This window comes from Microtus oregoni, unplaced genomic scaffold (genome assembly GCF_018167655.1).
Source record: "Microtus oregoni isolate MIOR12 unplaced genomic scaffold, Mior012 000045F_ref0000178, whole genome shotgun sequence".
In the NCBI taxonomy this organism is placed as follows: Eukaryota; Metazoa; Chordata; class Mammalia; order Rodentia; family Cricetidae; genus Microtus; species Microtus oregoni.
Genome location: NW_024543219.1, coordinates 13767751 through 13791635, shown reverse-complemented (window position 1 = coordinate 13791635; position 23885 = coordinate 13767751). Strand labels below are relative to the sequence as shown.

The 23885-nt window shown below is 46.9% G+C and overlaps 1 protein-coding gene across 1 annotated transcript; it reads right to left on the bottom strand.

Annotated features, from left to right (window-relative positions):
• Positions 1-420: 420 nt before the first annotated feature.
• Positions 421-22904, bottom strand: LOC121434931 (disks large-associated protein 5-like). Its single transcript, XM_041633914.1, has 12 exons — positions 22754-22904; positions 22040-22166; positions 17269-17354; positions 16264-16424; positions 13514-13606; positions 9809-10028; positions 7832-8015; positions 6031-6091; positions 4810-4827; positions 4615-4777; positions 3278-3324; positions 421-561 (listed from the first exon to the last, which is right to left on the bottom strand). The coding sequence occupies exons 1-12, from the start codon at positions 22902-22904 to the stop codon at positions 421-423; spliced, it is 1452 nt and encodes a 483-aa protein (XP_041489848.1).
• Between the last annotated feature and the right edge of the window lie 981 nt (positions 22905-23885).

Here is a 23885-nt window from a genome sequence, read left to right as displayed (position 1 = left end):
ATAGCTGAGCTGCCCATTCAGGCCTTGGACTTGCATTTCTCTTCCCAAGGTGCTGGCTCTGCTAAGGAGACAGTTTCCAGAGGGAGCAGGGACTGATCTGGAATAAATGGACTTCTCAATCCAGAAAACTTCCGCTAACGGAATGAAGGAAAGAAAGCCAAGTTATCTGCTCAAATGAGCAGGATAAGATGAGGACACAGATGTAGAGATTTGCTTCACGTTAGTATTTTACAAACCTACAATTTGTACAGCATCACCAAAGTGTCTTGATGAATACTGGGCATTAAAAGATTATGTAATACAATATAAATACGGCAAAGAGAAGCGAATACTAAAGCATATTTTTAAATTTTCCAGCAATTTAACAATGTGTCAGAGAAGTAATGATACGAAAAAAAAATATCTGGAATTACTTCTAAGTCAAAAACCCTCCTGGTGCTTTTGACTGCGGAGTCTCACAGGTGAGAAGACGATGAGGTCACCCCCAAAGGAGATGTGTCTGGCACGACCTTGCTGTCTGGACTCCACCTGTGTGCAGGGACTGGCGTTGCTTAGGGCTGGCTGAAGAACAAAAACAGAGAAGTCATTGAATTCACCATCAAGAGTTGTCCCAAATAAACTTTCCACACTGCCAGTTAAGTCAGTGCTAAGGAATAAGCAGGTTTCCCAAAGCAACAATAAAATTATAAAAGCCTAAGACCTAATGGAAAGCAATCTTAAAAAAAAAAAAAAAAAACAAATTGTTCTGTTTTTGACCCAAGGTTTCTCTGCGCAGCCCTGGCTGTCCTGGAACTTACTCTGTAGACCAGGCTGGCCTCGAACTCAGATCCATAGGTCGCTGCCTCCTGAGTGCTATACCGCTGGGCGGTGGTAGCACATGCCTTTAATCCCAGCATTGGGGAGGCAGAAGCAGGCGGATCTCTAAGAGTTCGAGGCCAGCCAGGTCTACAAGAGCTAGTTTCCAGGACAGGCTCCAAAGCTACAGAGAAACCTTGCCTCGATAAAACAAAACAAAAAGATACTCATGCAGGTTCCACAAACCCTAAACCATGTAGCCATTAACGGGTCTTCCACCACAGTGTGGCCCTATTGGGATCTTTATAATTGCCCCAATCAAGCCCTACTTGAGTTTCAAAGGATACTATTTGGCAAGCACTAATTTGGGCCGAAATAGACTGCTAGATTTAAGTACCTAATGTTTAATATTTATGGAAATGGAAAAAGAAATCATAGGAAAAGTATAACTACTAAGATTCAATGAGACGACACAGAGCTACAGAGCACCTCTAATTATATTACAGATGTCAAACCAGAATAACTTCCAGATCTACTTACACACCCAGAACCAAACAGATGAGACCTAAGAGGAGGGTAATGTCAGGCCTGCTACAGAATTAGCCTCACGCTGCTGAGACCAAGAGTGACAGTGACACAACTGTGCTCCAGAGACACAGGCGGCACAGGGCCTGACCAGAGACAGCAGATTTGCAAGAGGTCAGAAGTCAAGACAAAGGTGCATTAGGAATCCCCGGCTAGAGGACACACGTATCAGCTGCTATTTAACCCTACATTTGCTGTAGTGGATTCCTGGCTTGGCCTTTACATTTATTTAGTGAGTGTGTACAAGGGCAGGGAAGTCACGGAACAACTTGCAGGAATTGGTTTACTCCTTCCAGTATGAATTCTGAGGATTGAATCTGGGTGATTAGGCTTGGCACATCTTGCCAGCCCAGTGAATTTCTTATAGTCTAATATAAGCAAACCAAAGATTATCAAACCAAAGTCATTTCCTGATTCACGGTAGCAGCTGGTGTCAGTAAGCCAACAATGTTACCACAGTTATATTAGACTCATGAGATAAAAGACAGGAGACAAAGTCCTATTCCAGATCACTGAGAATGTCTAGAGATAGGCTGAAGGTCACTGTCCACTCAACAGAAAGACAACTATGCTGATCACGCCAATACCATCAATACCAGTGAGCATCAGGCAGAAAGTGGACAGTTTATAACTACAAAATCAGATTTCTGAAAAGATGGTGGATTTCAGAAAGAATGAGTCCATATTGTACTCTTATTGAGAGACTAAATACACACACACACATACATATATGCCTATAAACCCATGTTAAACACATAAAGTACATAGCTCTATGTTAAATTAATACACAAGAGAAAAGAACTTTTACAGGAAGACTTCAGCGGGGCTAACTTGGTAATTTACAAGTAAGAGATTACCTAGAGTAAAAGCTGAACTCACAATAACACAGCAGAGTACAACTGCAGTAGCCTCAGGGCTGAAGGAGAACATGGCCACAGAGGGCTGAGATGGGACAGACACCGCCCACCACCCCCGTGCTTTTTACAAGTAGTAGCCGCATCTTATGGGTTTTAAGACAGGGTTTGTCCATGTAGTCCCCACTATCCTGGAACTCGATCTGTAGACCAGGCTGGCCTCAAACACAGAGATCCGCCTGTCTCTGCCTCCTGAGCACTGGGATTAAAGGTGCGAGGCACCACCACCTGACTCTTCTTTCATACTTTATTATAAAAGCTTGAATCACTTAGAAACATCTGGCAGAATCTAAACCAGACACTAGGTAAGCTTTCAGGCAATTTGCCCTATCATATTCGAATAGCAGAATGCATGTCAGTGTTTTAGATTATTAGAATGTATGCAGAAGCCTTCTCTCAATTAAAATGTAAGCAGCTGTGTACTTTATGTGTACGGGTGTTCTGCCCACAAAGGCCAGAGAGGGAGGTGGACCCTCGGGGACTGGAGTTACAGGCAGCCTTGTGCTACCATGTGGGTGCTGGGACCTGAACCCAGATGCTACGGGAGAAGCAACCACTTAAGCTGCGCCCGCTCCCACTTCAGAACAGCAGATGATGTACACAGGGAATCACATGACACACATTTAAACCTTGCAGCCAAGTTGAAAAGTGAGCAACTTTCATTTTATACAAGAAATTTTCATCTCAGTACCAGAAAGGGAGAGTCATAGGCTAGCGTGGTCTTCAGAACAAGACCCTATTCTGAAAGCAAACAAAACCAGGGTGGGTGAGAGGTAGGTGACACCTGGAATTCCATCCCTGGAGCCCCCAACAGAAGGAGAGAGCGCACTTCCCAAAGTTGCCCTCCGCCCTCCATACGCATGCTGCGATGATGCGGCATGTTCGCACCCACAGCAACTGGAAACAAGATAAAGCCAAGAAAACTTTACAATTGCATAAATCTAAAGTATACAGAAACTTCCCAAATTAAGATAAAAACTTACTGGATCAAGAAGTTGGGGTTCACAATTGAGCTGTCTATGTAATGGTTCTGAAAAACAAGGAACAATAATTTTTAAAGACTATTCTTTCGGTTAAGGGAGTTACAGATGGACAGGGAAAACCACCATCAGATGAGAACACAAAGCCATGCCTGCCTGTGTCACGTGGTTTTAACGCAATTAGATTGCTAGGTCAAATCCTTACTTTATAAGGGTCGCCAGGCAGTGGTGGCACACACCTCTAATCCCAGCACTTAGAAGGTGGAAACAGGTGGGTTTCTGTGAGTTCGAGGCCAGCCTGGTCTACAGAGACAACCAGGGCTACATAGAGAAACCCTGTCTCAAAAAGCAAAACAAAACAAAAAAAGTATAAAGGTCCTTAATAAGAAAGCACCAAACTTGTAGCATAAAGGTACCCACAAGATGCTGCTGAGAACAGACGGAGGCCAGTGTAGGTACACACCTCCAACCCAGCACTCAGGATCTATCTACATGAGGTCCTGGCCAGCGAGGGATACACAGGGAGGTCATGTCTCACACAAGAGAGGTCCAGGTAAAGACAGGAGATGTCTGCACAGTGTAACACTGTACTTTACTAGGTCTCAGGCAGACTGGGAACAGTGGAGGAGAGTAGGCCCATATACTATAACACAAATGTGAGGCCCAGTCCCTTTTACAGAAGAATCACAACACGGTAGATAGAAAACAGGCATGAGAGAGGAAAAACGGAATATTCTGAAGACAGTTTTGGGGATACGGGCTGAAGAAGAGAACCGAAGGAGTTTTTCTCACTGAGGGCTTCCAAACACGTCTAGCGCCAGACACCCCCATCTCCAGTGGACCAGCAAACACATCTATCGCCAAACGCCCCATCTCCAGTGTGGATCAGCAAACACATCTATCGCCAAACGCCCCATCTCCAGTGTGGATCAGCAAACACATCTATCGCCAAACGCCCCATCTCCAGTGTGGATCAGCAAACACATCTATCGCCAAACACCCCCATCTCCAGTGTGGTCCAGCACTTGTCTCTCAAGTCTTGGGTTAGAAGCATGGTGCTCCTTGGTGCTGCTGTTTTGAGACAGCGTCTCACTGTATTTCTCTTGCTAGCCTGAAACACCATAGGTAAGACAGGCTGGTCCTGAACTAGGCGTAATCCTGTCTGCTTCTCTTTGGTTAGGATGGCCCCCCATCCAGTATTCTGAAACTAGCTTCTTTGATAGTTACAGTGAGCCTCCTTCTTCACCTTCGTCACGAGAAACTGTTCTCAGAATCCCACGACCATCGCGCCTTCCTCTAACTTATGTTCCACCCAGGCTGCACTGGGTCTGAGACTTTACCTGACTGGCATACTCTGGAGTCTTCCTGGGAGGCGTTTGGTGAGGGGGAGCTCTTCTCAGGGTCACTCATCAGCACATCTTGGGAGGTAGACTGTAGCTCCATGCCTTCCACATCAGACTGCACTTCTCTCTGCTTGGCGTCACCGGCCACTCGACCGGCAGGAAGAGGCAAATTCATCACCTCAGCGGGGAAACATTTATCTTATTTACAACCTGGAGGTAAAAGCGGGCAAAGATTCCAATTACCCATAAATGGAACAAATTTTTAAAAAAAGCCATACTGCTATGAAATATAAGAAAAACAGAAGCCAGGTGGTGGTGGCGCATGCTTTTAGTGCCAGCACTCGGGAGGCAGAGGCAGAGTGAGTTCCAGGAGAGCCAGGGCGACAGAGAAACCCTGTCTTAAACCAACACCCCCAAAATAAAAAAGTGTAAAGAATGTCAGGTTGGCGGGGGGAGAACTGTAGATGGAATGCAAAATGAAATTAACAAATAAATTTGGGGGAAAAAAAGAATGCCGGGAAGTGGTGACGTATTCCTTTAATCCAAGAACTTTGGGAGGCAGATGGACCTCTGTGAGTTCGAGGCCAGCCTGGGCTACGCAGAGAAACCCAGTCTGCACACAACAGCAACAACAACAAACCCACAAAAAGTAAAGAACACTATGAATTCTGCTGTCTTGTTCCACAACACAAAGATCTAACAGGAACGAGGACAAGCTTCTCAGCAAACACCTGTATCAGCTCAAAGATTGGCAAACTTTTTGTGAAGAAAGAGAAAGTAAATTATAAGAGCACACTGGGCCTGAGGGCACCAGACTACAGTGCTACTCTGGATGCTGGGGCAAGAGGGTTCCAGCTCAAACCTGCTAGGTCTATTTAGTAAAAGAAGGCAGACATAACACACAGATACAAAAAGATACGTCATCCAGTTTGGTTCAAAAAATAGAAGCCAGGGCCAGAGATGGCTCAAAGGTTAATAGCGCTGGCTGCTCTCCCAAAGGTCCCCGGGTTGACTCCCGGGACCCACATGGAAGCTCACAACCTTCTGTAATTCCACATCCAGGAGATCTGACACCCACTTCTGAACCCACAGGCACTACATGCACACAATGCATAGATATACATATGTAGGCAAAACACTCATTCATAAAGAAATTAAAAAACAATTTAAAAAGAGGCCAAAGACTGCTGCCCTTGCTCGAGTGCACTGGCTCCAGAGCCGTCTTGATGTGGTCTGAAGCAGACAAAGAGAGCTGTTTCCAGCAACCCACGGGCCATTCAAATGAGAACGATGCGACTTTGCATGATTCGCTTAGGCTGCCAAATGCAAGTTTTGTTATTTTCTCTTTCTTTCTGTCTGGTATAAACAGCTAACACCCTTGGCTACCTACCGCCACCTTGCAATAGGACTTACATGGTCCAGGGCACTTGACTCTTGCTCTCCAGGACACCAAGTGTCGTCTGCTCTGCTGGACCTGGAACAAACAGTGGTTAGACACCAATCGCTAAGCACATCACAGTCGTTCCATGTGGGCTTTGAGTCCACCCTTCACAGAGGGTGCTAGCTTGCACAATGAGGTCAGAGGTAGAGCCTGGCCCAGGGGAATGGCATAACAAAACTCATTCTTTTGTACGTTGATAAAAAATAAACAAACAAAAAACCTAAGAAGAGTTATCTTTCGTAATCTCTTTGGGGACCCACAAGACCGTTCCCTGCCACCAAGCCTGATGACCTGAGGTTAACTCCTGGAACATGTTAGGAGGAGAAAACTGATCCCCGAGAAGCTGTCCTCTGATCCACACACCATGCCACAGCATGTATGCAAGAATCTACACATTCAACATGACTAAACATAATGTTAATTTCAATCTTTTCAAAGTTTGCTTTAAAAATATTCTCTTCTAGAGAGATAAGAGTTTGCTGTTTTTACAGAGGATGGGAGTTTGGCTCCTGTGTTGGTCAGCTCACAGCTGCTTGTAACTCAGGGTCTAGCAAACCTAAAATCCTCTTCTGAGCTCTGGGTACCCACACACACAGCACGCATGCACGTGTATACACACAACACATACACACACAAATAAAAATGAATCTTTTTTTTTTTTTAATTTTCAAGACAGCATTTCTCTGTGTAGCCCTGGCTGTCTTGGAACTTGCTCTTTAGACCAGGCTGGCCTTGAACTCAGAACTCAGAGATCTGTCTGCCTCTGACTCCTGAGTGCTGGGATTAAGAGCATGTGTCACCACCGCCTGGCATAAAAATGAATCTTAAAGAACAACTTCCTGCAAAGTTGCTTATTTTTAAGATGCCGTCTTGAAAGACATTTGCAACTGAAAATTAAAAAAAAAAAACCCATTATGTGTGTGTGAAGGTCAGAGTGACCATAGGGGTAGGGAGCTCTCTCCTCCTCCTTTCTGTTGTTTGTAGGGATTGAACTCAGGCCAGGCAGCTTGCAAATCAAGCACCTTTACCCACCGAGCCATCTTGCTGGCTCCAGATTCTTATTTTACAATTTTATTTCCTACTTGTTCAAACTCCCTTCCCTCTATCAGACGCCTGTGCATTAGGAACCATTGAAAAGGACAGTTAGCTTATTTTAATGCATTTGTGGAGAGTGTATATGAGCAGAATGGACCCAGTTGAACTTCATTAGGACGCCATTTACCTTTCCTCACTCAACACCTGACACGGCTGCTGTAAGGGAGGACACCGGTCAATAACCTAGTGATTGCTAGTCTGCCCACGCTGGGCACTTCCTGTACAGGCCGGCCTAAAGGTGTGTGCCTCTGAAGCACCGCAGGAGCAGCGCGTGTCTGGGTGCGCCTGCTCTGGAGCCGAGGGGAGTGAGGCTCAGTTTCACAGGCCAGCCATGCCTGCTAAGCACTGGAGGACACCACACTGCTTCCTCTCCAGGGTACCGACCTGTGTTCTTTTGTTGAAGACATCAGCGTCACTGGGGCTGGTCTCAGACTCTCTGAAATCACCCCTCACCTCAGCCTCCTGGGTGGCCAGGGTCACCTCCACCGCACTTGCTTCCAACTGGAAACCTTAAGCCTGTCTCCTCAGTTAGAAAAGAGCAAATCTTGCCTACATATTTCAGGTCATATGCAAAATTTAATTGGAAACATGTCTGTCACATTTTACCAGCCTGACCATGTGAAATGATAAGTTAATATCAGTATCATTAAACGTGTAATGTACATTAAAGAAAAATACCTGCTTTCAAGGGTGTCTGAAAACAATGTCTTATTGACCCCTTCACGCGTGCTGCTCTGAGGGTCAGGATTCTCCAGCGATCTCCTTTGTCTCTGAAGGTCCCCTGCAGCCCGGCTCTCAGGCATGACTCTGCTGGCAGGTATGACTGCTCCAAATCTCTGAGAACGACGCTCAGAAGAAAGTGCTAGAAAAGACAAAATAACCTCCATAGCAAAAATCCTTTCTTTCATTTTTTGTTCAGAAAGGCAATGCAAATCCTGCTAACTAGGCCTCCTCTTGTCAACATTTGTTAGTCAGGTGCCAGGGGCTTTCTTTGAAGAAGAGAATTGTCACATCAGACAACGCTTCCCTCTGATATCCCATGCCTATGTTACAGCATTGTTCTTTCAACTCTGTGGCTGGAGGGTGACTCAGCAGTTAAGTAGACTGGCTGCTCTTCTGGAGGGTCCAGGTTTGATTCCCAGCTCTTCCTGGGGCTTCACAGCAGCTATAACTCCAGATCCTGGGGATCTGGCGCCTTCGTCTGGCTTCTGCAGGCAGCAGGGACACACATGGTGTAGATAAATGTGCAGGCAAAATATCCATATACACAAAACACTAAAACTTAAAAAATAAAAAATAGGTCCGTCTCTGACAATTAGAGACTATATTAAGAATATTTTAGAAGGGCTTGGAGAGATGGCTCAGAGGTTAAGAGCACTGGCTGCTCTTCTAGAGGTTCTGCGTGTAATTCCTCACATAGTGGCTCACAACCATCTATAATGATATCTGGTGTGTGTATACATAAGAAATAAATTTTAAACACACACGCACACACTAAAAAATATTTTAAAAGGTATAATGAAATCAGCAAGTGAGCTACTTCTTACCAATGTCTAACAAATGAACACTTGGGTCAAGAATCTCAACCTGGCAGGCATAGTAGTACACGCCTTTAATCCCAGTACTTGGAGGCAGAGGCAGATGGATCTCAGCAAATTCGAGGCCAGCCTGATCTACAGCCGAAGAGTTTTAGGACACCCAAGGCTATACAGAGAAACCCTGTCTTAAAAGCCAAAATAAACAAGCAAACAAAAACACCAAAACCTCAGTTACAATAAATTCCTTTGCTGTTTCTTGTACAGCAAAGTATTTCCTGGAAAAGTTGAGACATGGGTTGTATCCTGCTGTAGTTACCAGATACAGCCAAAAACTGGGCTAGTCCATGGAAACAAACGGATATTGACAAATAAACTGTTGAGACACTCAGATCTCCTCTGCACGGCACTTAGGTGGTGGGTGCCAGAATCATATAGTCCTAGCAGGACGTGAGAGAGTGGGCAAGCAGCACGCAGAGAAACGTTTGAATAAAGTGATGTGAAGTGGGAGCTGCTGCTCCCTGACGCCCCAGCCTCCCCAGAGGCTACGGCAGGAGGATTGGAGTAAGATCCAGGCCTGCATGAGGTCAAGGATAGCTGGGAAACGTAACCAGACCTCGTCTCAAAAGAGAGAATTTCAAAAAGGGAGGCCATTGCTCAATGGACAAGCGCTTGCCTAGTGTATGCGTGCAAAGCTCAGTCTGATCCTGAGACTCAAAAGATGCAGTGATGTACAGGTTTCCACAGTTGCTCAGCTCCCTCCCGTCCCTCCTGTGCAGAGGCTGCAGTCAGCTGCACAGCTGAGGAGGGTAAAGAGCAGGTCCAGTTCCTCTTGCATCTTAGTTCTAATCTCACTTGTCATGGAACCTTACAGACTGGGACTACATGCCAGTAGCAGCTATGGAATCCTTGGAAACACAAGCCTGACCTTAAAAGACGGATCATGCACAAGCCTATCCGCCCACCCCTCGCAGAGTGTGGTTTGCGTGCGGCTTGCTAGCACGGCCTGTTTTCTAGGAATCGGGGCACCTTCATATGTTCACGGGAAAATGATTTTAGCCTCTACACAAACCCTCATTTGGCCCAAATATTTCTCTTAAGTTTCTGCAAAAACACAAACCTGAAAACGATTTAACAGGACTCTCAATTCTGAAAAACCCAGCATCAAACACTATTTTGTCGACTTCCTTTGGTGTCTCCACGGCTGCCACTGGCGCATGCTCTTCCTGCTTCAGCCTCGCTTTCATCGCGTTCTTTATGGCAGCGAGGCGGTTTCTAGCAGCCAGTCTTCCTGCATCATCCTGCTTTGTTCTGTTTGTTCCACCAGGCGCAATCTTTTTCTGCAGGGGAAATAACACAAATTAATTAAAGGTGACATTTCCACCCCTTTCCTCTTCCTTTGGTGAGGGCTGATACCATCTGTGGTTGGATGTAACTGACCCCATAATCTCACAGGGACTGGCTATTAGGAGGTGTGGCTTTGTTGGAGTGCGTATGGTCTTTGTAGAGGAAATGTGTCATTGTCGGGGTATGCTTTGAGGTCTTAAATGCTCAAGCCATACCCGGTGTCTCTGAGCTCCTTCACCAGCACCATGCCTGTCTGATCGCCACCATGCCTCACCATGATGGACTAAACCTCTGAAAATGTAAGCCACCCCAACTAAATGTTTTTCCCTTATAAGAGTTGCCATGGTCATGGTGTCCCTTCACAGCAAGAGAACCCTACCTAAGACACCCTCCTTGAACATTACCATCCTCTTCTGTTCCGTTGGTACTGAGGAAAGAACCCAGAGCCCTGTACACAGCAGGAAATCTTGCTACCACTGACATAAGTCATTAGTTCTTATAACTTATCTTGAGACAGGGTCTCACTAAGTTGTGCCAGCTGGTCTTGAGTGCACACCCACTCCACCCTCAGGACCAGCTGAGATTAAAGACTGGCACCACCACACCAACCAGTATCACCTTGTGTGGTGTGGTGGTCTGAATAAAAATGAAAACCATCAGCTTATACGTTTGAATGGTGGGTCCCCAGTTAGTGGAGCTATATGGGCAGAATTAGGAGATATTAGTTGGGGTGACTTTGTTGGAGGAGCTGTTCACTGGGGGTGGGGGGTTTTGAGGTTTCATAAGCCCACACCCAGTTCCCTCTCTCTCTAATCCTAAAGGAAGAGGATTACCCAGTGTGGGTTTCAGTAAAACCCAGAGCTACAGGACAGACACCCAGTGGCACGGAAATGCCATTCTTCTGAGACAAGAAAACAGTTCCCGGGAATGGTTTACTAAAGATACGGAGACAATGATGTGCAGAATTTGAGCTTGACCAAAACAGATTTGGGAGACCCAGAGCAGGTTAAGAGGCACAGGAATGGGGCTGGAGAGATGGCACAGCATGGAGGAGAGCTCACGACTATTTCAGAGGACTGAGTCTGGGTCCCAGCACCAACTCGGGGCTGCTATTAGCGTCTGTAACTCTAGCTCCAGGACACCACACCTGCTTCTGACTGAGAACCCACATATGTAAACACACGCAGAGTGGACAGCGGTAAATAAACTTACAATTTAAGAAAGAGGATGTAGACAGTAACAAAGAAGGTTAAATTGTATAAGCCATGCATCTAATAACTTTAGCCACTAATGGGCTAAAAACTCTTGATAACTTCTCTGAAGGCAGAGAGTGGTAAACCACGCAGCCGGAGAGAAATCTGTGAACAAACAGCATGCATGCTTTTCAGGAAACTCTGTGACTGACAAGAGCTGAGAAGGGGGTGGGACCCACAATAAGGTGATTCACCAGGTAAGCTGCTTGGTTTCAGTGTAATCAAGGTTAGACCTTGAACACATTTAAAGAGGGAGGAACAGACAAACTGGAAGGGAAATGCGTAAGAGTGAAAGGTGTGTCATCACAGTACAGGTAAAAGATTAGTTTTATTTGACTAACAGGGCTTGGTGTATAGCGCAGACATAAGGCACTTGCATAGGCTATATACTGCCAGGAGATGGTCCCAGGAATATAAAGGTCTCCCCAGCCAACCAAACTGTAGCCGAAAACAAAGTAGACAGAGAGAGACATCTGGTGATCAGAGGCAGAATTGCACCTCTTATGTGATATAGTATTTTCAGATCTAAACATTCAATAAGAAATACCCACAGGCTGTCAGGAGCAGCAGTGCAAGTCTATAATCCCAGCATCTTGGAAGCTGAGACAGGAGAATTCCATGCTTGAGTTCAGACTGGGATATATAGTGAAACCCATCTCAAAAAACATTTATCGTTATACTAGGACCTTTAATAAATATTCTCCTTTATTATGTAGATTTACAAATTTCCAGCCATCTACTCATTCCCTCAATCCTTGCAGTGAGACTTCATTGCAAGGAAATATTAAAGTTTCTTTTAATTCTTTAACATGTGCTGCTAAGACAGAATTCAGAAGTTTTGTTTGCATAACAAACTATAAAGTATCAACCCAAGTTTATAGAGTCCTTCCAACAGCATGAAGAAAACTGACAAGTACGACAAATGTCCATAAGAAGCACAAGAAAAATGCACTTAGAAAAGACCTTAAAGTATGTGTACATGTGTGTGTCTGTGTGAGACTGTGCATATGGGTGCAGCTGTCCCCAGAGCCCCCTGGAGCTGGAATTATAGGCCATCGTGAGCTACCCTATGTGTGTGCAAGAAAGAGCAGCACGTGCTCTTAACCCGCTAACTGGACTCTTATTAGATTAACAAAGCATGTTTTACAGGAAAAGTAGAAAACCTTATTAGCATAATGAAGAAATACATAAAATCTTATCAGTCTACAGTCTGTCACACAAAAGCATGTAGACAGTGAGGAGGTGTGGTCTGCCCAATGAAAGCATGAATTGGGAACACCAAAGCCTGGAGTGACCCAACACTACCTTGGGCAAATGATTTACTCTTTCAGAGTCTTGAATTTCTCAGCCGTAAACTGAGGATACAGCACCCTCTAAATGGACTGCTATGAAGCTTAATGGAACCACTTGGAATTTACAAAACATGGATTATTTATAGTTTTGCAATTAAAAGAAATACATAAACATAGGAGGTCTGTTCAGTTTTGTAAGACACAGTCTTGCTATGTAGTCCTGCCTGTCCTGAAACTTGCTACGTACACACAGCCCATGGTGGCCTTGGAGTCAAGGCAATCATTCTGCCTCAGCCTCCCGAGAGCTGCCATCACAGTGTGCCCGCGCGGGTGCAGCTTCTGAGCAAACCCACGCCCGTGCTCATCTACCCACTGTCTAGGAATAGAAAAGTCACCTAGGTAACCCAATGCAATCACACATCTCGTTTCTCTTTAGAAGCAAACATCTTACTTCATGTTGATTGTACCCTTGCTTTCCCCCAAAGGCAATCAGAATGTAATAAGCATTATAGAAAACATAGCTTGTGATACAGAAAGCCCAAAGCTAAATATTTTCAAAACTGACATGGTAGAAGTAAAGAATCAATGTTTCCAAGCTGTCCTTAACCTCCACGTGTGCTCTGTGGCACAACTAGGCCACCCCGCTCCACATGATTGAATGTATTTTTAAAAAGAAAATTAGAGGGGGCTGGAGAGATGGCTCAGAGGTTAAGAAAACTGTTGTTCCGGAGGTCCAGAGTTCAATTCCCAGCAACCACATGGTGGCTCACAACCATCTGTAATGAGATCTGGTGCCCAGAACACTATATACATAATAAATAAATTTAAAAAAAAAGAAAGAATCTAAAAAACAAAACAAAAACAAAACAAAACAAAAACAAAATTAGAGAAGCATCTATGCTAGAAATTTGGATAGAAAATGCACAAACCTACCCGGAGGACTTTTTTGCTTGGATTATTATTGTTTTTCCATCCAGCTTCCTCAAGTTTGACCAGGTTGTTGAACTTTTGGTTTACATCCTCGACCTGTTAATAAAAAGCCCAAGTTCATCCCATTAACGCTATGTTAAAATTGCTACATTATGACTATAAAATTACTAAATGCTAAATAAACTGAAAATGGTGCCCAGAACTGGATCGTCATTAAACTTAAAATCCTCTGTGTGTGTGTGTGTGTGTGTGTGTGTGTGTGTGTGTGTGTGTGTGGTGGCACAAGCCTTTAATCCCAGCACTCGGGAGGCAGAGGCAGGAGGATCTCTGAGTTCCAGGCCAGCCTGGTCTAAAAGAGATAGTTCCAGGACAGGCTCCGAAGCTAGAGAAACCCTGTCTTGAAAAATCAAAAAAGAGAGACAGAGAGAGACTGTGTATGAGTGTGCATGTGTATGAGAGAGAGACTGTGTGTGTGTGTGTGTGTGTGTGTGTGTGAGAGAGAGAGAGAGAGAGAGAGAGAGGGGGGAGGGAGGGAGGGAGAGAGAGAGAGAGAGAGAGAGAGAGAGAGAGAAAGAGAGAGAGAGAGGGAGAGAGACCGTGGTTGAGCGACAGGGTCTTAAATCAATCCAGGATGACCCACACTTTGCTGCACAGTTCAGGATATACTTGAACTCCCTATCCTCCTGCCTCTACCTCCTAAACACTGGGGTTATTCAGCTTAAGTCACTGTAAATTGAGTGTTCAAATCAAGAATTTTTATGTTAAAATTGTTCATTGGTAGTTTTGGTCTAGAAATCTCTAAAACCTACAGAAAGGAAGTTATATATTAACAACTCTCCCAGATTCCTTTTAAGAAGTTATATATATTTTATAATTCTGAATGTGAATTATTTAGAGTGATGAGATTAAATGTTGCGGGAGGTCCTCCCACTCCTCCAGCCTATCACCGCTGAGGTACCAGCCCACTGGGGCGTGGTTTCTCTCCCTTTAAAAAAGCGGCCACTTCCCTCTTCGCTCTCTCTTCACTTCCTGCTCCTCACTTCCTGCTCCGCCTGCGACTAGACTCCTTTCCTGGTTGCGAAGAGGGCTGTTGCCTGGGACAGTGATCTGTAAGTTTTTTCCCCTTTAAATAAATACCACCCTAATAATCATAACCCCGAATTGGTGTGGCATTGTTTGTGACTTACGCCTTCAATTAAAGGTGTATTCCACCATACACTGCTCATCTGCTTGCTTCTTTTTCCTTCCTTTAAGATGGATTTTATTTTATTTAGCCAGGCAGTGGTGGCACACACCTTTAATCCCAGCACTTGGGAGGCAGAGTTAGATGGATCTGTGTGAGTTCGAGGCCAGCCTGATACAGAGCGAGTGCCAGGACAGCCAGAGATATCACACAAGAGAAACTCTGCCTCAACAACCAAAAACAAACAAAAAAGGGATTGATTTTATTTCATGTGTATATTATATCTGTTTGCCTGACCCATGTTGAGTATGGGTGGCCATACAAGGGAGTCAGATTCCTTGAAACCAGAGTTATAGGCAGTTATAAGCTGCCTAATGTAGGTGCTGAAAAAAGAATCCTAGTCCTGTGCAAGAAGAGCAAGTGCTCTAACTGCCGGTCCATCTCTTCAGTGCCTCATATATTTCTGAAATATAAACTCAGCAAGGTAGGAAATGTCCTTCCTCCAGACATACCCTCCTAGACCTCCATCAATACTCTGCTTTACATTATAATGTCTAACTGTATCTAAAAGGCTCAGCTTCCCGTTACGTCATACTGTATCTAAGAGCCTCAGCTTTCCATTACATCATACTGTATCTAAGAGCCTCAGCTTTCCATTATGTCATACTGTATCTAAGAGCCTCAGCTTCCCATTACGTCATACTGTATCTAAGAGCCTCAGCTTTCCATTACGTCATACTGTATCTAAGAGCCTCAGCTTTCCATTAAGTCATACTGTATCTAAGAGGCTCAGCTTCCCATTACAACGCCATACATATTTAAGAGGCTCAGCTTTGCATGACAATGTGATGTGGGATTCCCCTCTGTATGTTGTGAACACCACTGGTTAATAAACTGGTTTGGCCTGATAGGGTAGATAGGCAGGGAAAACTAAACAGAATGCTGGGAGAAAAAAAGGAGTGAAGGAGAAGCCATGTAGCCCTGCTGGAGACAGACGCTGGAAACTTTACCTGGTAAGCCACAGCCACGTGACAATACACAGATTACTAAAAATGGGTTAAATTAAGATGCAAGTGTTAGCCAATAAAAAGCTAGAGCTAATGGGCCAAACAATGTTTTAAATAGTATAGTTTCTGTGTGATTATTTCGGGTCTGAGCTGCTGGGTGGCTGGGAAACACACTAACGGCCTCCGTAAGTCTTACCATATCTAAAAGCTGCTACTAAACCATTCACTTCTCTTCCTGCCTGTTTCAGGGTTTCTCTGTGGTGCCCTGGTGGCCCTGGCACTGTTGACCAGGCTGGCCTTGAACTCAGCCCTCCCTGCCTCTGTGTGGGATTAAAGGCGCGTACCACCATGGCCAGTTCTTTTCCTGCCTTCTCATCATTTCTATAAACACGGGCTGGCACACAACAGAATTCAGTAACTGCACTGGCTCACGCCTCCCACGTACAATTACCACAAACTATTTGACAACATGGGGAAGAGACAGTGCAACTTACATGGTACATTCCAATAGCTCACTTATTACATCCATTTTGAAGCAAATGTCGAAAACACTTGACACATACCTGAAAATTAACCATATCCCAAAATCCATCCAGATCTGAACAGGTGGTCTCCTTTTCACCTCGTTTATATTCACAGTTATCTATCAGTCCTTCAAACTGCTTGAACCTTTCCATAATAAGGAGTCTTGTTTGACCCACTGTTGTACGAATAAGATCTTTAGCTAAAGAAGAAAGTAAATAGGGCCTTTTCAGTGAGCCAGCCAACTGAGACTTAGCCCCTAATCCCCAGAGCTTACACAATTAAACTAATATAGAAAAACAAAGAAGAACCATCCCCAAGCTTTGTCACAAATGCTGGACACAAGCTCCTTGCTTCAAGCACCAGAAACAATTAGCAGTGTTCACCCTCAATCACACATGGCTTCTCAGGAACCATTCCCTTTCTCCTGTATTTTATGAGATTTCAACCTAACAAGTCAAGGTACGTAAGTATCCAGGACCTCATACTGCTAGCTTTTTAAATAGTTTCTCCAAATAAATAGGACTAATCTGTTCATACTGATTTACATAATTATAAATCAGAACACATATTTATATAACCAAGGAATACCAGATTAACACCAATATATACAAAGTCACATTAAAACACCAAAATACACAAAAGTTGTACACTTCTTTAGCACAGAGATATTAGAGGATATATGTTGAGCAACTCTTGGCATTTTGAGCAATACTGAAACTGAAAGTTGGACACTAGAGTTTTAACTTCAAAAGGAATGCAACATTAAAAAAAATAAGGGTTATGGATATAGTTTGCTAGCCAAGCATGTGCTGAGCACAAAACAAATCCTGAGTTAGATCTTCTACGACTACTCTTACTACTACAATAAAAGAAAACCTAATACATAACGTAAACATTTTTATTGTGGCCCTTGAAGTGGACAAGATGACCAGGGTTCAAGGTCACCTTCAACTACAGACTGAGCGCTAGGCCAGCTTATGCTAGGAGAGCCTTTCTAAGATACACGATACAATGCTAACAACAAGAGAACGTCTTCATCTCACCATCATCAGGAATGTCCAGGTCCAGCTTCCTGTCCCACTCCAGGCAGTGCGAGGTCAATCTGTCAGTTTCTGACTGGAGGATTGTTCTGGAATTGTGACATCCACTTTAGTCATACAAGTGTGGCCACCTTAGTTCAGTCTTACCATTAGGACACTTTAATACACAGGACAGGAGGGTTTAAAACAAAGGTACAAAATAGTACATAAAAAAGGCAAAACAGTCATTTTGAAGATTTTATGTGCAAGGATTTAACGAACTATATAATAAAATTCACAAAAGACAAATTTCCTATCATCACATAACTCATGTATGCCCATTCTTCTATAGTGAAATTTACATGGGATGGATGATGCCAAGACATACTTCTCCCTTTTTCAAGCTACCATTTCTGATTTGTTCGGTTCCTCATTCAGAGGCTGAGTTCAACATCCCTTGGTGAGTAATATGCACTCAGACACTCGTCATAGAACTAAGTGTTGTTCTTTTTTTAAAAAATGCTGCAAGATCCCCTGTGGCAGTAGGCAGCAGAAATGCTGTAGGTCCCAAATGGTGATAGTGGGCCATGTGGTGGCAGGCAGCGGGCTCTGGGAGCAGCCAGTCCCAGGCAGAAATGGCTGCGGGTCCCAGAGTGGCAGCCCGAGCGGTGGTGGTGGCGGGCCATGTGGCAGCAGGCAGTGGGCCCCAGGCAGAGACGGCTGCTAGTCCCCGAGCAATGGCTGGTTCCAGGCGGGGAGACACATGGTGGGCGGGCAGAAGACAGAAACATGGATAGACACGACATGCAGGGTGAGGTTGAATGTTTATTCAGGGAGTTATGGAGGAGGAAGGGTGAAGAGGAGGACAGGGAGAGAGAGAAAGAGAGAGAGAGAGAGAGAGAGAGAAGAGGAGAAAGAGACAGAGAAGGGGGGAAGCAGAGAAGTGGGGAGGCAGAAGCGAAGCTGCCTCTCCGAGAGGAAGATGGAAAAGAGAGCGAGCTCAGAACCAGGGAATTGAGGGTATATGTCTAAAACTTCTGTTTTCGAAAAGCCAAGGAGTTCTCGTGAGTTCCAGGGAGCCGAATTAAAGAATCCACCTTAAACAGGTCAGATACATCCCCCTCAATTCTTTGTTCTGCCAATACCTTACGGACACCAGACATTCCCATGCCACAGACATCGGTCAGAAGCAAAGAGACCAGCTATGCCAGGATATGACCAGCACCCAGCCTTCTCTCGTGCCCTCCCCAAAGACGACGCCCATAATCAGCCGGAAGCAGTCTTGAGAGTTCGCCGCCCCAGTTCCTTTGGGCTGTGGTGCCTGGTCTCCTGCTTTTTATTATAAGGAAGACCTGGGAATGTTGTGCTTTCCTGTTGCTTTAAGGGACAAGCCATGCCCACTTTCATTACCTCTGACCTGCCCGCCCCCATCTTGGGCCCTTCCTTTTCTGCTTCCTTGATGTGCGTGCTTTTTATTATAAGGAAGACCTGGGAATGTTGTGCTTTCCTGTCGCTTTAAGAGACAAGCCACACCCATTCCCCTCCCCATCCGCTGAGGCAGGCTGATCTTCAGCTTCCAGCCTGAGCTCGCTCTCTTTTCCATCTTCCTCTCAGAGAGGCAGCTTCGCTTCTGCCTCTCTCCCCACTTCTCTCTTCCCCCCTTCTCTGTCTCTTTCTCCTCTTTCTCTTCTTCTCTCTCTCTCTCTCTCTCTCTCTCTTTCTCTCTCTCCCTCCCTCCCTCCCTCTCTCTCTGTCCCCCCCTTCACCCTTCCTCCTCCATAACTCCCTGAATAAACATTCAACCTCACCCTGCATGTCGTGTCTATCCATGTTTCTGTCTTCTGCCCGCCCGCCATGTATCTCCCTGCCTGGAACCAGCCATTGCTCAGGGACCAGCAGCCGTCTCTGCCTGGGGCCCGCTGTCTGCCACCACATGGCCCGCCACCACCACCGCTCGGGCTGCTGCTCTGGGACCGGCAGCCATTTCTGCCTGGGACTGGCTGCTCCCAGGGCCCGCTGCCTGCCACCACATGGCCCGCTGCCACCATTTGGGACTTACAGCATTTCTGCTGCCTACTGCCGCGGGGATCTTGGAGCATTTTTAAAAAAGAATGACACTAAGGGCTGTCAAAAATGACCTGAAGATAAAGCCAGCAAAATCTATGACTAAAGTCAGAGCCTTCCCTGAGGCACAGCACGGCACAGCTGCAGTCTAGTGCCAGGAGGCAGAAGCAGGAGGAGCAGGGCAAGTGAGGCCAGCATGGCCCACACCTGAGTTCCAGCCAGGCGAGGCTACAACCAAAAACAAGGACAGAATTGAACAAACCCTCTCCACAAGGTAACAGGGTCCTACAAAGTCTATTAGATAGTTTATTCCTCTCTCTTTTTTGAAAAAGATTTATTTATTATATATATAGTAGTGTTCTGCCTGTGTGTTTTGCCTGCGTGCCAGAAGAGGGCCCCAGATCTCATTATAGGTGGTTGGTTGTGAGCCACCACAGTTGCTGGGAATTGAACTCAGGGCCTCTGGAAGAGCAGTCAGTGCTCTTATCCTCTGAGCCATCTCTCCAGTCCTAGATAATATTTATTTGAGTTAATCTTGCTCCCCAGAGAACATTTGATGATGCCCAGAGACTTTTCTTAAGACAAGGTGTATCTATAGAGCCCTGGCTGGCCTTGAACTCAGATCCTCCTCCCTTCTACCTCCCTCTGCTGGGAATAAAGGTGTGAAAAACTGAGCCTGGCTGGAGAGTTTTGATTATCACTATAGGTTAGGGATGCTCTAAACACTCAACAAGAACAGAATAGACCCCAAACAAGAAGTCCATAATCCAAAATGTGAGAGATCTAGGGCTAGTAGGAGTTCAGTCTGTTCTAACACAGGCACCCCAGAGTGCAGAGAGATTCCACAGCTACGTGCATATCAAAGAACTGAAAGCAGGTCCCCAAGGCATGCTTGCACACTCATGTCCAGAGCGGTCCTAATCACTAAAATGGAAGCAAGCCAAATGTCACTACAGCTGAGTGTGGCAGCACCAGAGTCAGAGACAGGAGGATCAATCTAGACTGGAGGCTGCTACAGAGAGTTCTGGGCTCATATGGTGAGTGTAGGGTAGTCAGGAGACTATAACATGATTCCGTCACAAACGAAAACAAAACAAAACATACAACAGAAATGTAGATGACAGATATATGGAGAAGCAAAATGTGAGTACGGAGTACACTTAAGATTTATTTTTGGGCTGGAGAGATGGCTCAGCAGTTAAGAGCACTGGTTGTTCCTGAGTTTAATTTGGTGGTGGCTCACAACCAATGAGATCTGGCGCCCTCTACTGGCATGCAGGCATACATGCGGAGCACTGTTACATAAAATATAAATAAATAAAAATTTAAAAAAAGATTTATTTACAAAGTGTATGAGTATATGCAAGTGCACCACGTGTGTACAGTGCCCTTGGAGGGCAGAAGAGAGTACTGGATTCCCTGGAGCTGAATGACAGCTGGTTGTGGGCTGCCATGTGGATGCTGGAAACCAAACTCTCCCGAAACATCAGCAAAATACCCTTAAAGGCTGAGCTACCTTTCCAGACACCGCATCCCCATCCTGTTCAACCTTGAGAAACGAAAACTGGGCACAGGGCTTATGTCTGTAGTCTCAGCACTTGCTAGGCACAGATGCCCATGGGTTGGAGGTCTGTCTGGTCTACAAAGTGAGGCCCATGCCAGTTAGGACTACACACTGAGAAAGGAAAGAAATTCTAACACTACAGATCAATCTTAAGGATACTACACTAAGTAAAATAAACCAGTCACAAAGATACAAAAAATAAAAAATAAAAAACTCACTGGCTCAAAACTGTCTCTAACTCCAGTTCCAGGGACCCAAAGGCCTCTTCTGGCCTCTCCAAGCACCAGGCACACACACAGTACACAGCATACATGTAATCATGACACCCATACATATCACAAACCAACCAACCAAACAGCAGCAGTCCATTGGTTATTAAAAAAAAGAAAAGAAAAAAAAGACCTGATGGTGGCTCGGAGGCAGTGTGGACCAGGAAAGAGTTAAAGGATGCTGAAGGTGAATTTGATGAAAACACATCGAATGGAATTCTCAAAGGTTAATAACAATAACAAGAAGACAAGCTCTCATCTATCCCAGGCAGTTCTTGCAAGGGTTATGTAGCCAAGGACGATCTTGAACTTCAGATCCTCCTGGCCAGTTTGTTTGGTTTGGAGATCAAACTTTCCCGGGTGCTACGAGGTGCATTACCAACGGACTCTCGTCCCGTGCAGAAGATGCTTCCTCTCTTCAGCCTGGGCTTCAAGAGTGAGCAGCTGCAGCCTGTTAGAGCCACCAGCTGTGTCCACTAAGTAAAGTGTGACAGAGCAGACAATCGAGTGTGCACCCACATACGAGAGAGCGCTTCAGGTGCTAAAACCAAAGTCATCAACATTCACCACTACATGAAAACAAAACGATGTACCATACAAGACTTTTACACTTTCATTATTTACCTCTCAAAACATTCACAACAACATTAACAACTGCATGGAAGGGCCAGACTCTGGGCTGGGACGGCCACTTCTCTCACACCTCCCCTTACAACAGAACCCTGACTACGCCCTAGAAGTAAGGAAAGAAGAGCACAAACTGCAAGGTAAAAATCGCACCAAAGCCAGTTCCTCTTCACCGACCACAGTAAATTGTTCATGTATAAAATGGAACACCTTCATTTGGGGTTTGAAGTCAAGACACGAATGCGGATTCTCACAGCAGTAGCAGACGAACCTGAAATACGGCACATCATGCTGTGGCTGAGACGCCTGCCCTTCTCCTACTCCCAGGGATGTGGCTCCGTCCTCCGAAAGGCGACTGGAATTTGTAGCAGGCGCTTCCTTTTGGTTTAAGACATGTTCTATGTGAAAGAAACCATTACTCATTAAAGACCAATTCCTAAAATGACAGAACTCATGAGGTATCTTCTAAAACCCTTCAGTTTTAGCCTTGCTGCGTGAGGGGGAGTGGCCTGCATGAGGGGAGGGGCCTGCGTGAGGGGCGGGGCCTGCGTGAGTGGGCAGGGCCTGCGCGAGGGGGCGTGGTCTGCATGGGGGGACATCGCCTGCATGAGTGGCCAGGGCCTGCATGAGGGGGCGTGGTCTGCGTGAGGGGCGGGTTCTGCGTGAGGGGACGTGGTCTGCGTCAGGTGCAGGGATTGCGTGAGGGGGCGTGGTCTGCGTGAGGGGAGGGGCCTGCGTGAGGGGGCGTGGTCTGTGTGAGGGGCGGGGCCTCCGTGAAGGGGCGTGATCTGCGTGATTTGCGGGGCCTGCGTGAGTGGGCAGGGCCTGCGCGAGGGGGCGTGGCCTGCGTGAGGGGGCGTGGTCTGCGTGAGGGGGCGGGGCCATCTATCCCCGAAGTTTCGGCCTGCCGGCCGGCCACTCCACAAAACTACTACATCTCCCATGATTCCCCGGGGCAGGGCCTGCGTGAGGGGGCGTGGTCTACGCGAGGGGCGGGACATGCGTGAAGGGGCGTGGTCTGCGTGAGGGGGCGTGGTCTGCGCGAGGGCCCGGGCCTGCCTGAAGGGGCGGGGCCATCTATCCCCGAAGTTTCGGCCTGCTGGCCGGCTGCTCCACAAAAGAACTACATCTCCCATGATCTCCGGGGCGGGGCCTGCGTGAGTGGGCGTGGTCTGCGTGAGGGGCGGGGCATGCGTGAGTGGGCGTGGTCTGCGTGAAAGGAGGGGCCTGCGTGAGGTGCCAGGGCCTGCGTGAGTCTGCAGGGCCCGCGCGAGGGGGCGTGGTCTGCGTGTGGGGGCGTGGCCTGCGCGAGGGGGCGTGGTCTGCGAGTGGGGGCGTGGACTGCGTGAGGGAGTGTGGTCTGCGTGTGGGGGCGTTGCCTGCGCGAGGGGGCGTGGTCTGCATGTGGGGGTGTGACCTGCGTGTGGGGGCGTGGTCTGCGAGACGGGGAGTGGCCTGCGTGAGGGGGCGGGGCCCTAAATCCCCAAAGTTCCCCCTGCTGGCCAGCAGCTCCTCACAAGTAGGACATCTCCCATGATTCCCCGGGCGGGGCCTGCGTGAGGGGGCGTGGTCTGCGTGAGGGGGCGTGGTCTGCGTGAGGGGCGGGGCCTCCATTAAGGGGCGTGGTCTGCGTGATGGGCGGGGCCTGCGTGAGTGGGCGGGGCCTGCGTGAGTGAGCAGGGCCTGCGCGAGGGGGCGTGGTGTGTGTGTTGGGGCGTGGCCTGCGTGAGGGGGAGTGGCCTGCGTGAGGGGGCGGGGCCATATATCCCCGAAATTACGGCCTGCCGACCAGCCCCTCCACAGAAGTACTACATCTTGCATGATTCCCCCGGGCGGGGCCTGCGTGAGGGGGCGTGGTCTGCGTGAGGGGGCGTGGTCTGCGTGAGGGGCGGGGCCTGCTGAGGGGGCAGGGCCTGCGTGAGGGGCGGGGCCTGCGTGAGTGGGCAGGGCCTGCGCGAGGGGGCGTGGTCTGCATGGGGGGACATCGCCTGCATGAGTGGCCAGGGCCTGCATGAGGGGGCGTGGTCTGCGTGAGGGGCGGGTTCTGCGTGAGGGGACGTGGTCTGCATCAGGTGCAGGGATTGCGTGAGGGGGCGTGGTCTGCGTGAGGGGAGGGG

What these genes read in the sequence shown, in the direction of transcription:
- LOC121434931 (XM_041633914.1), bottom strand. Translation starts at nt 22,904, where the DNA reads ATGGGAGATGTAGTTCTTTTGTGGAGCAGCCGGCCAGCAGGCCGAAAC. An exon ending in GGGATATGGTTAATTTTCAG is followed by an intron (nt 13,607 to 16,263) that starts GTATGTGTCAAG and finishes TTTTATTAACAG; the next exon opens with GTCGAGGATGTAAACCAAAA. An exon ending in AACCCCAACTTCTTGATCCA is followed by an intron (nt 562 to 3,277) that starts GTAAGTTTTTAT and finishes TTTGTTCTTCAG; the next exon opens with CCAGCCCTAAGCAACGCCAG.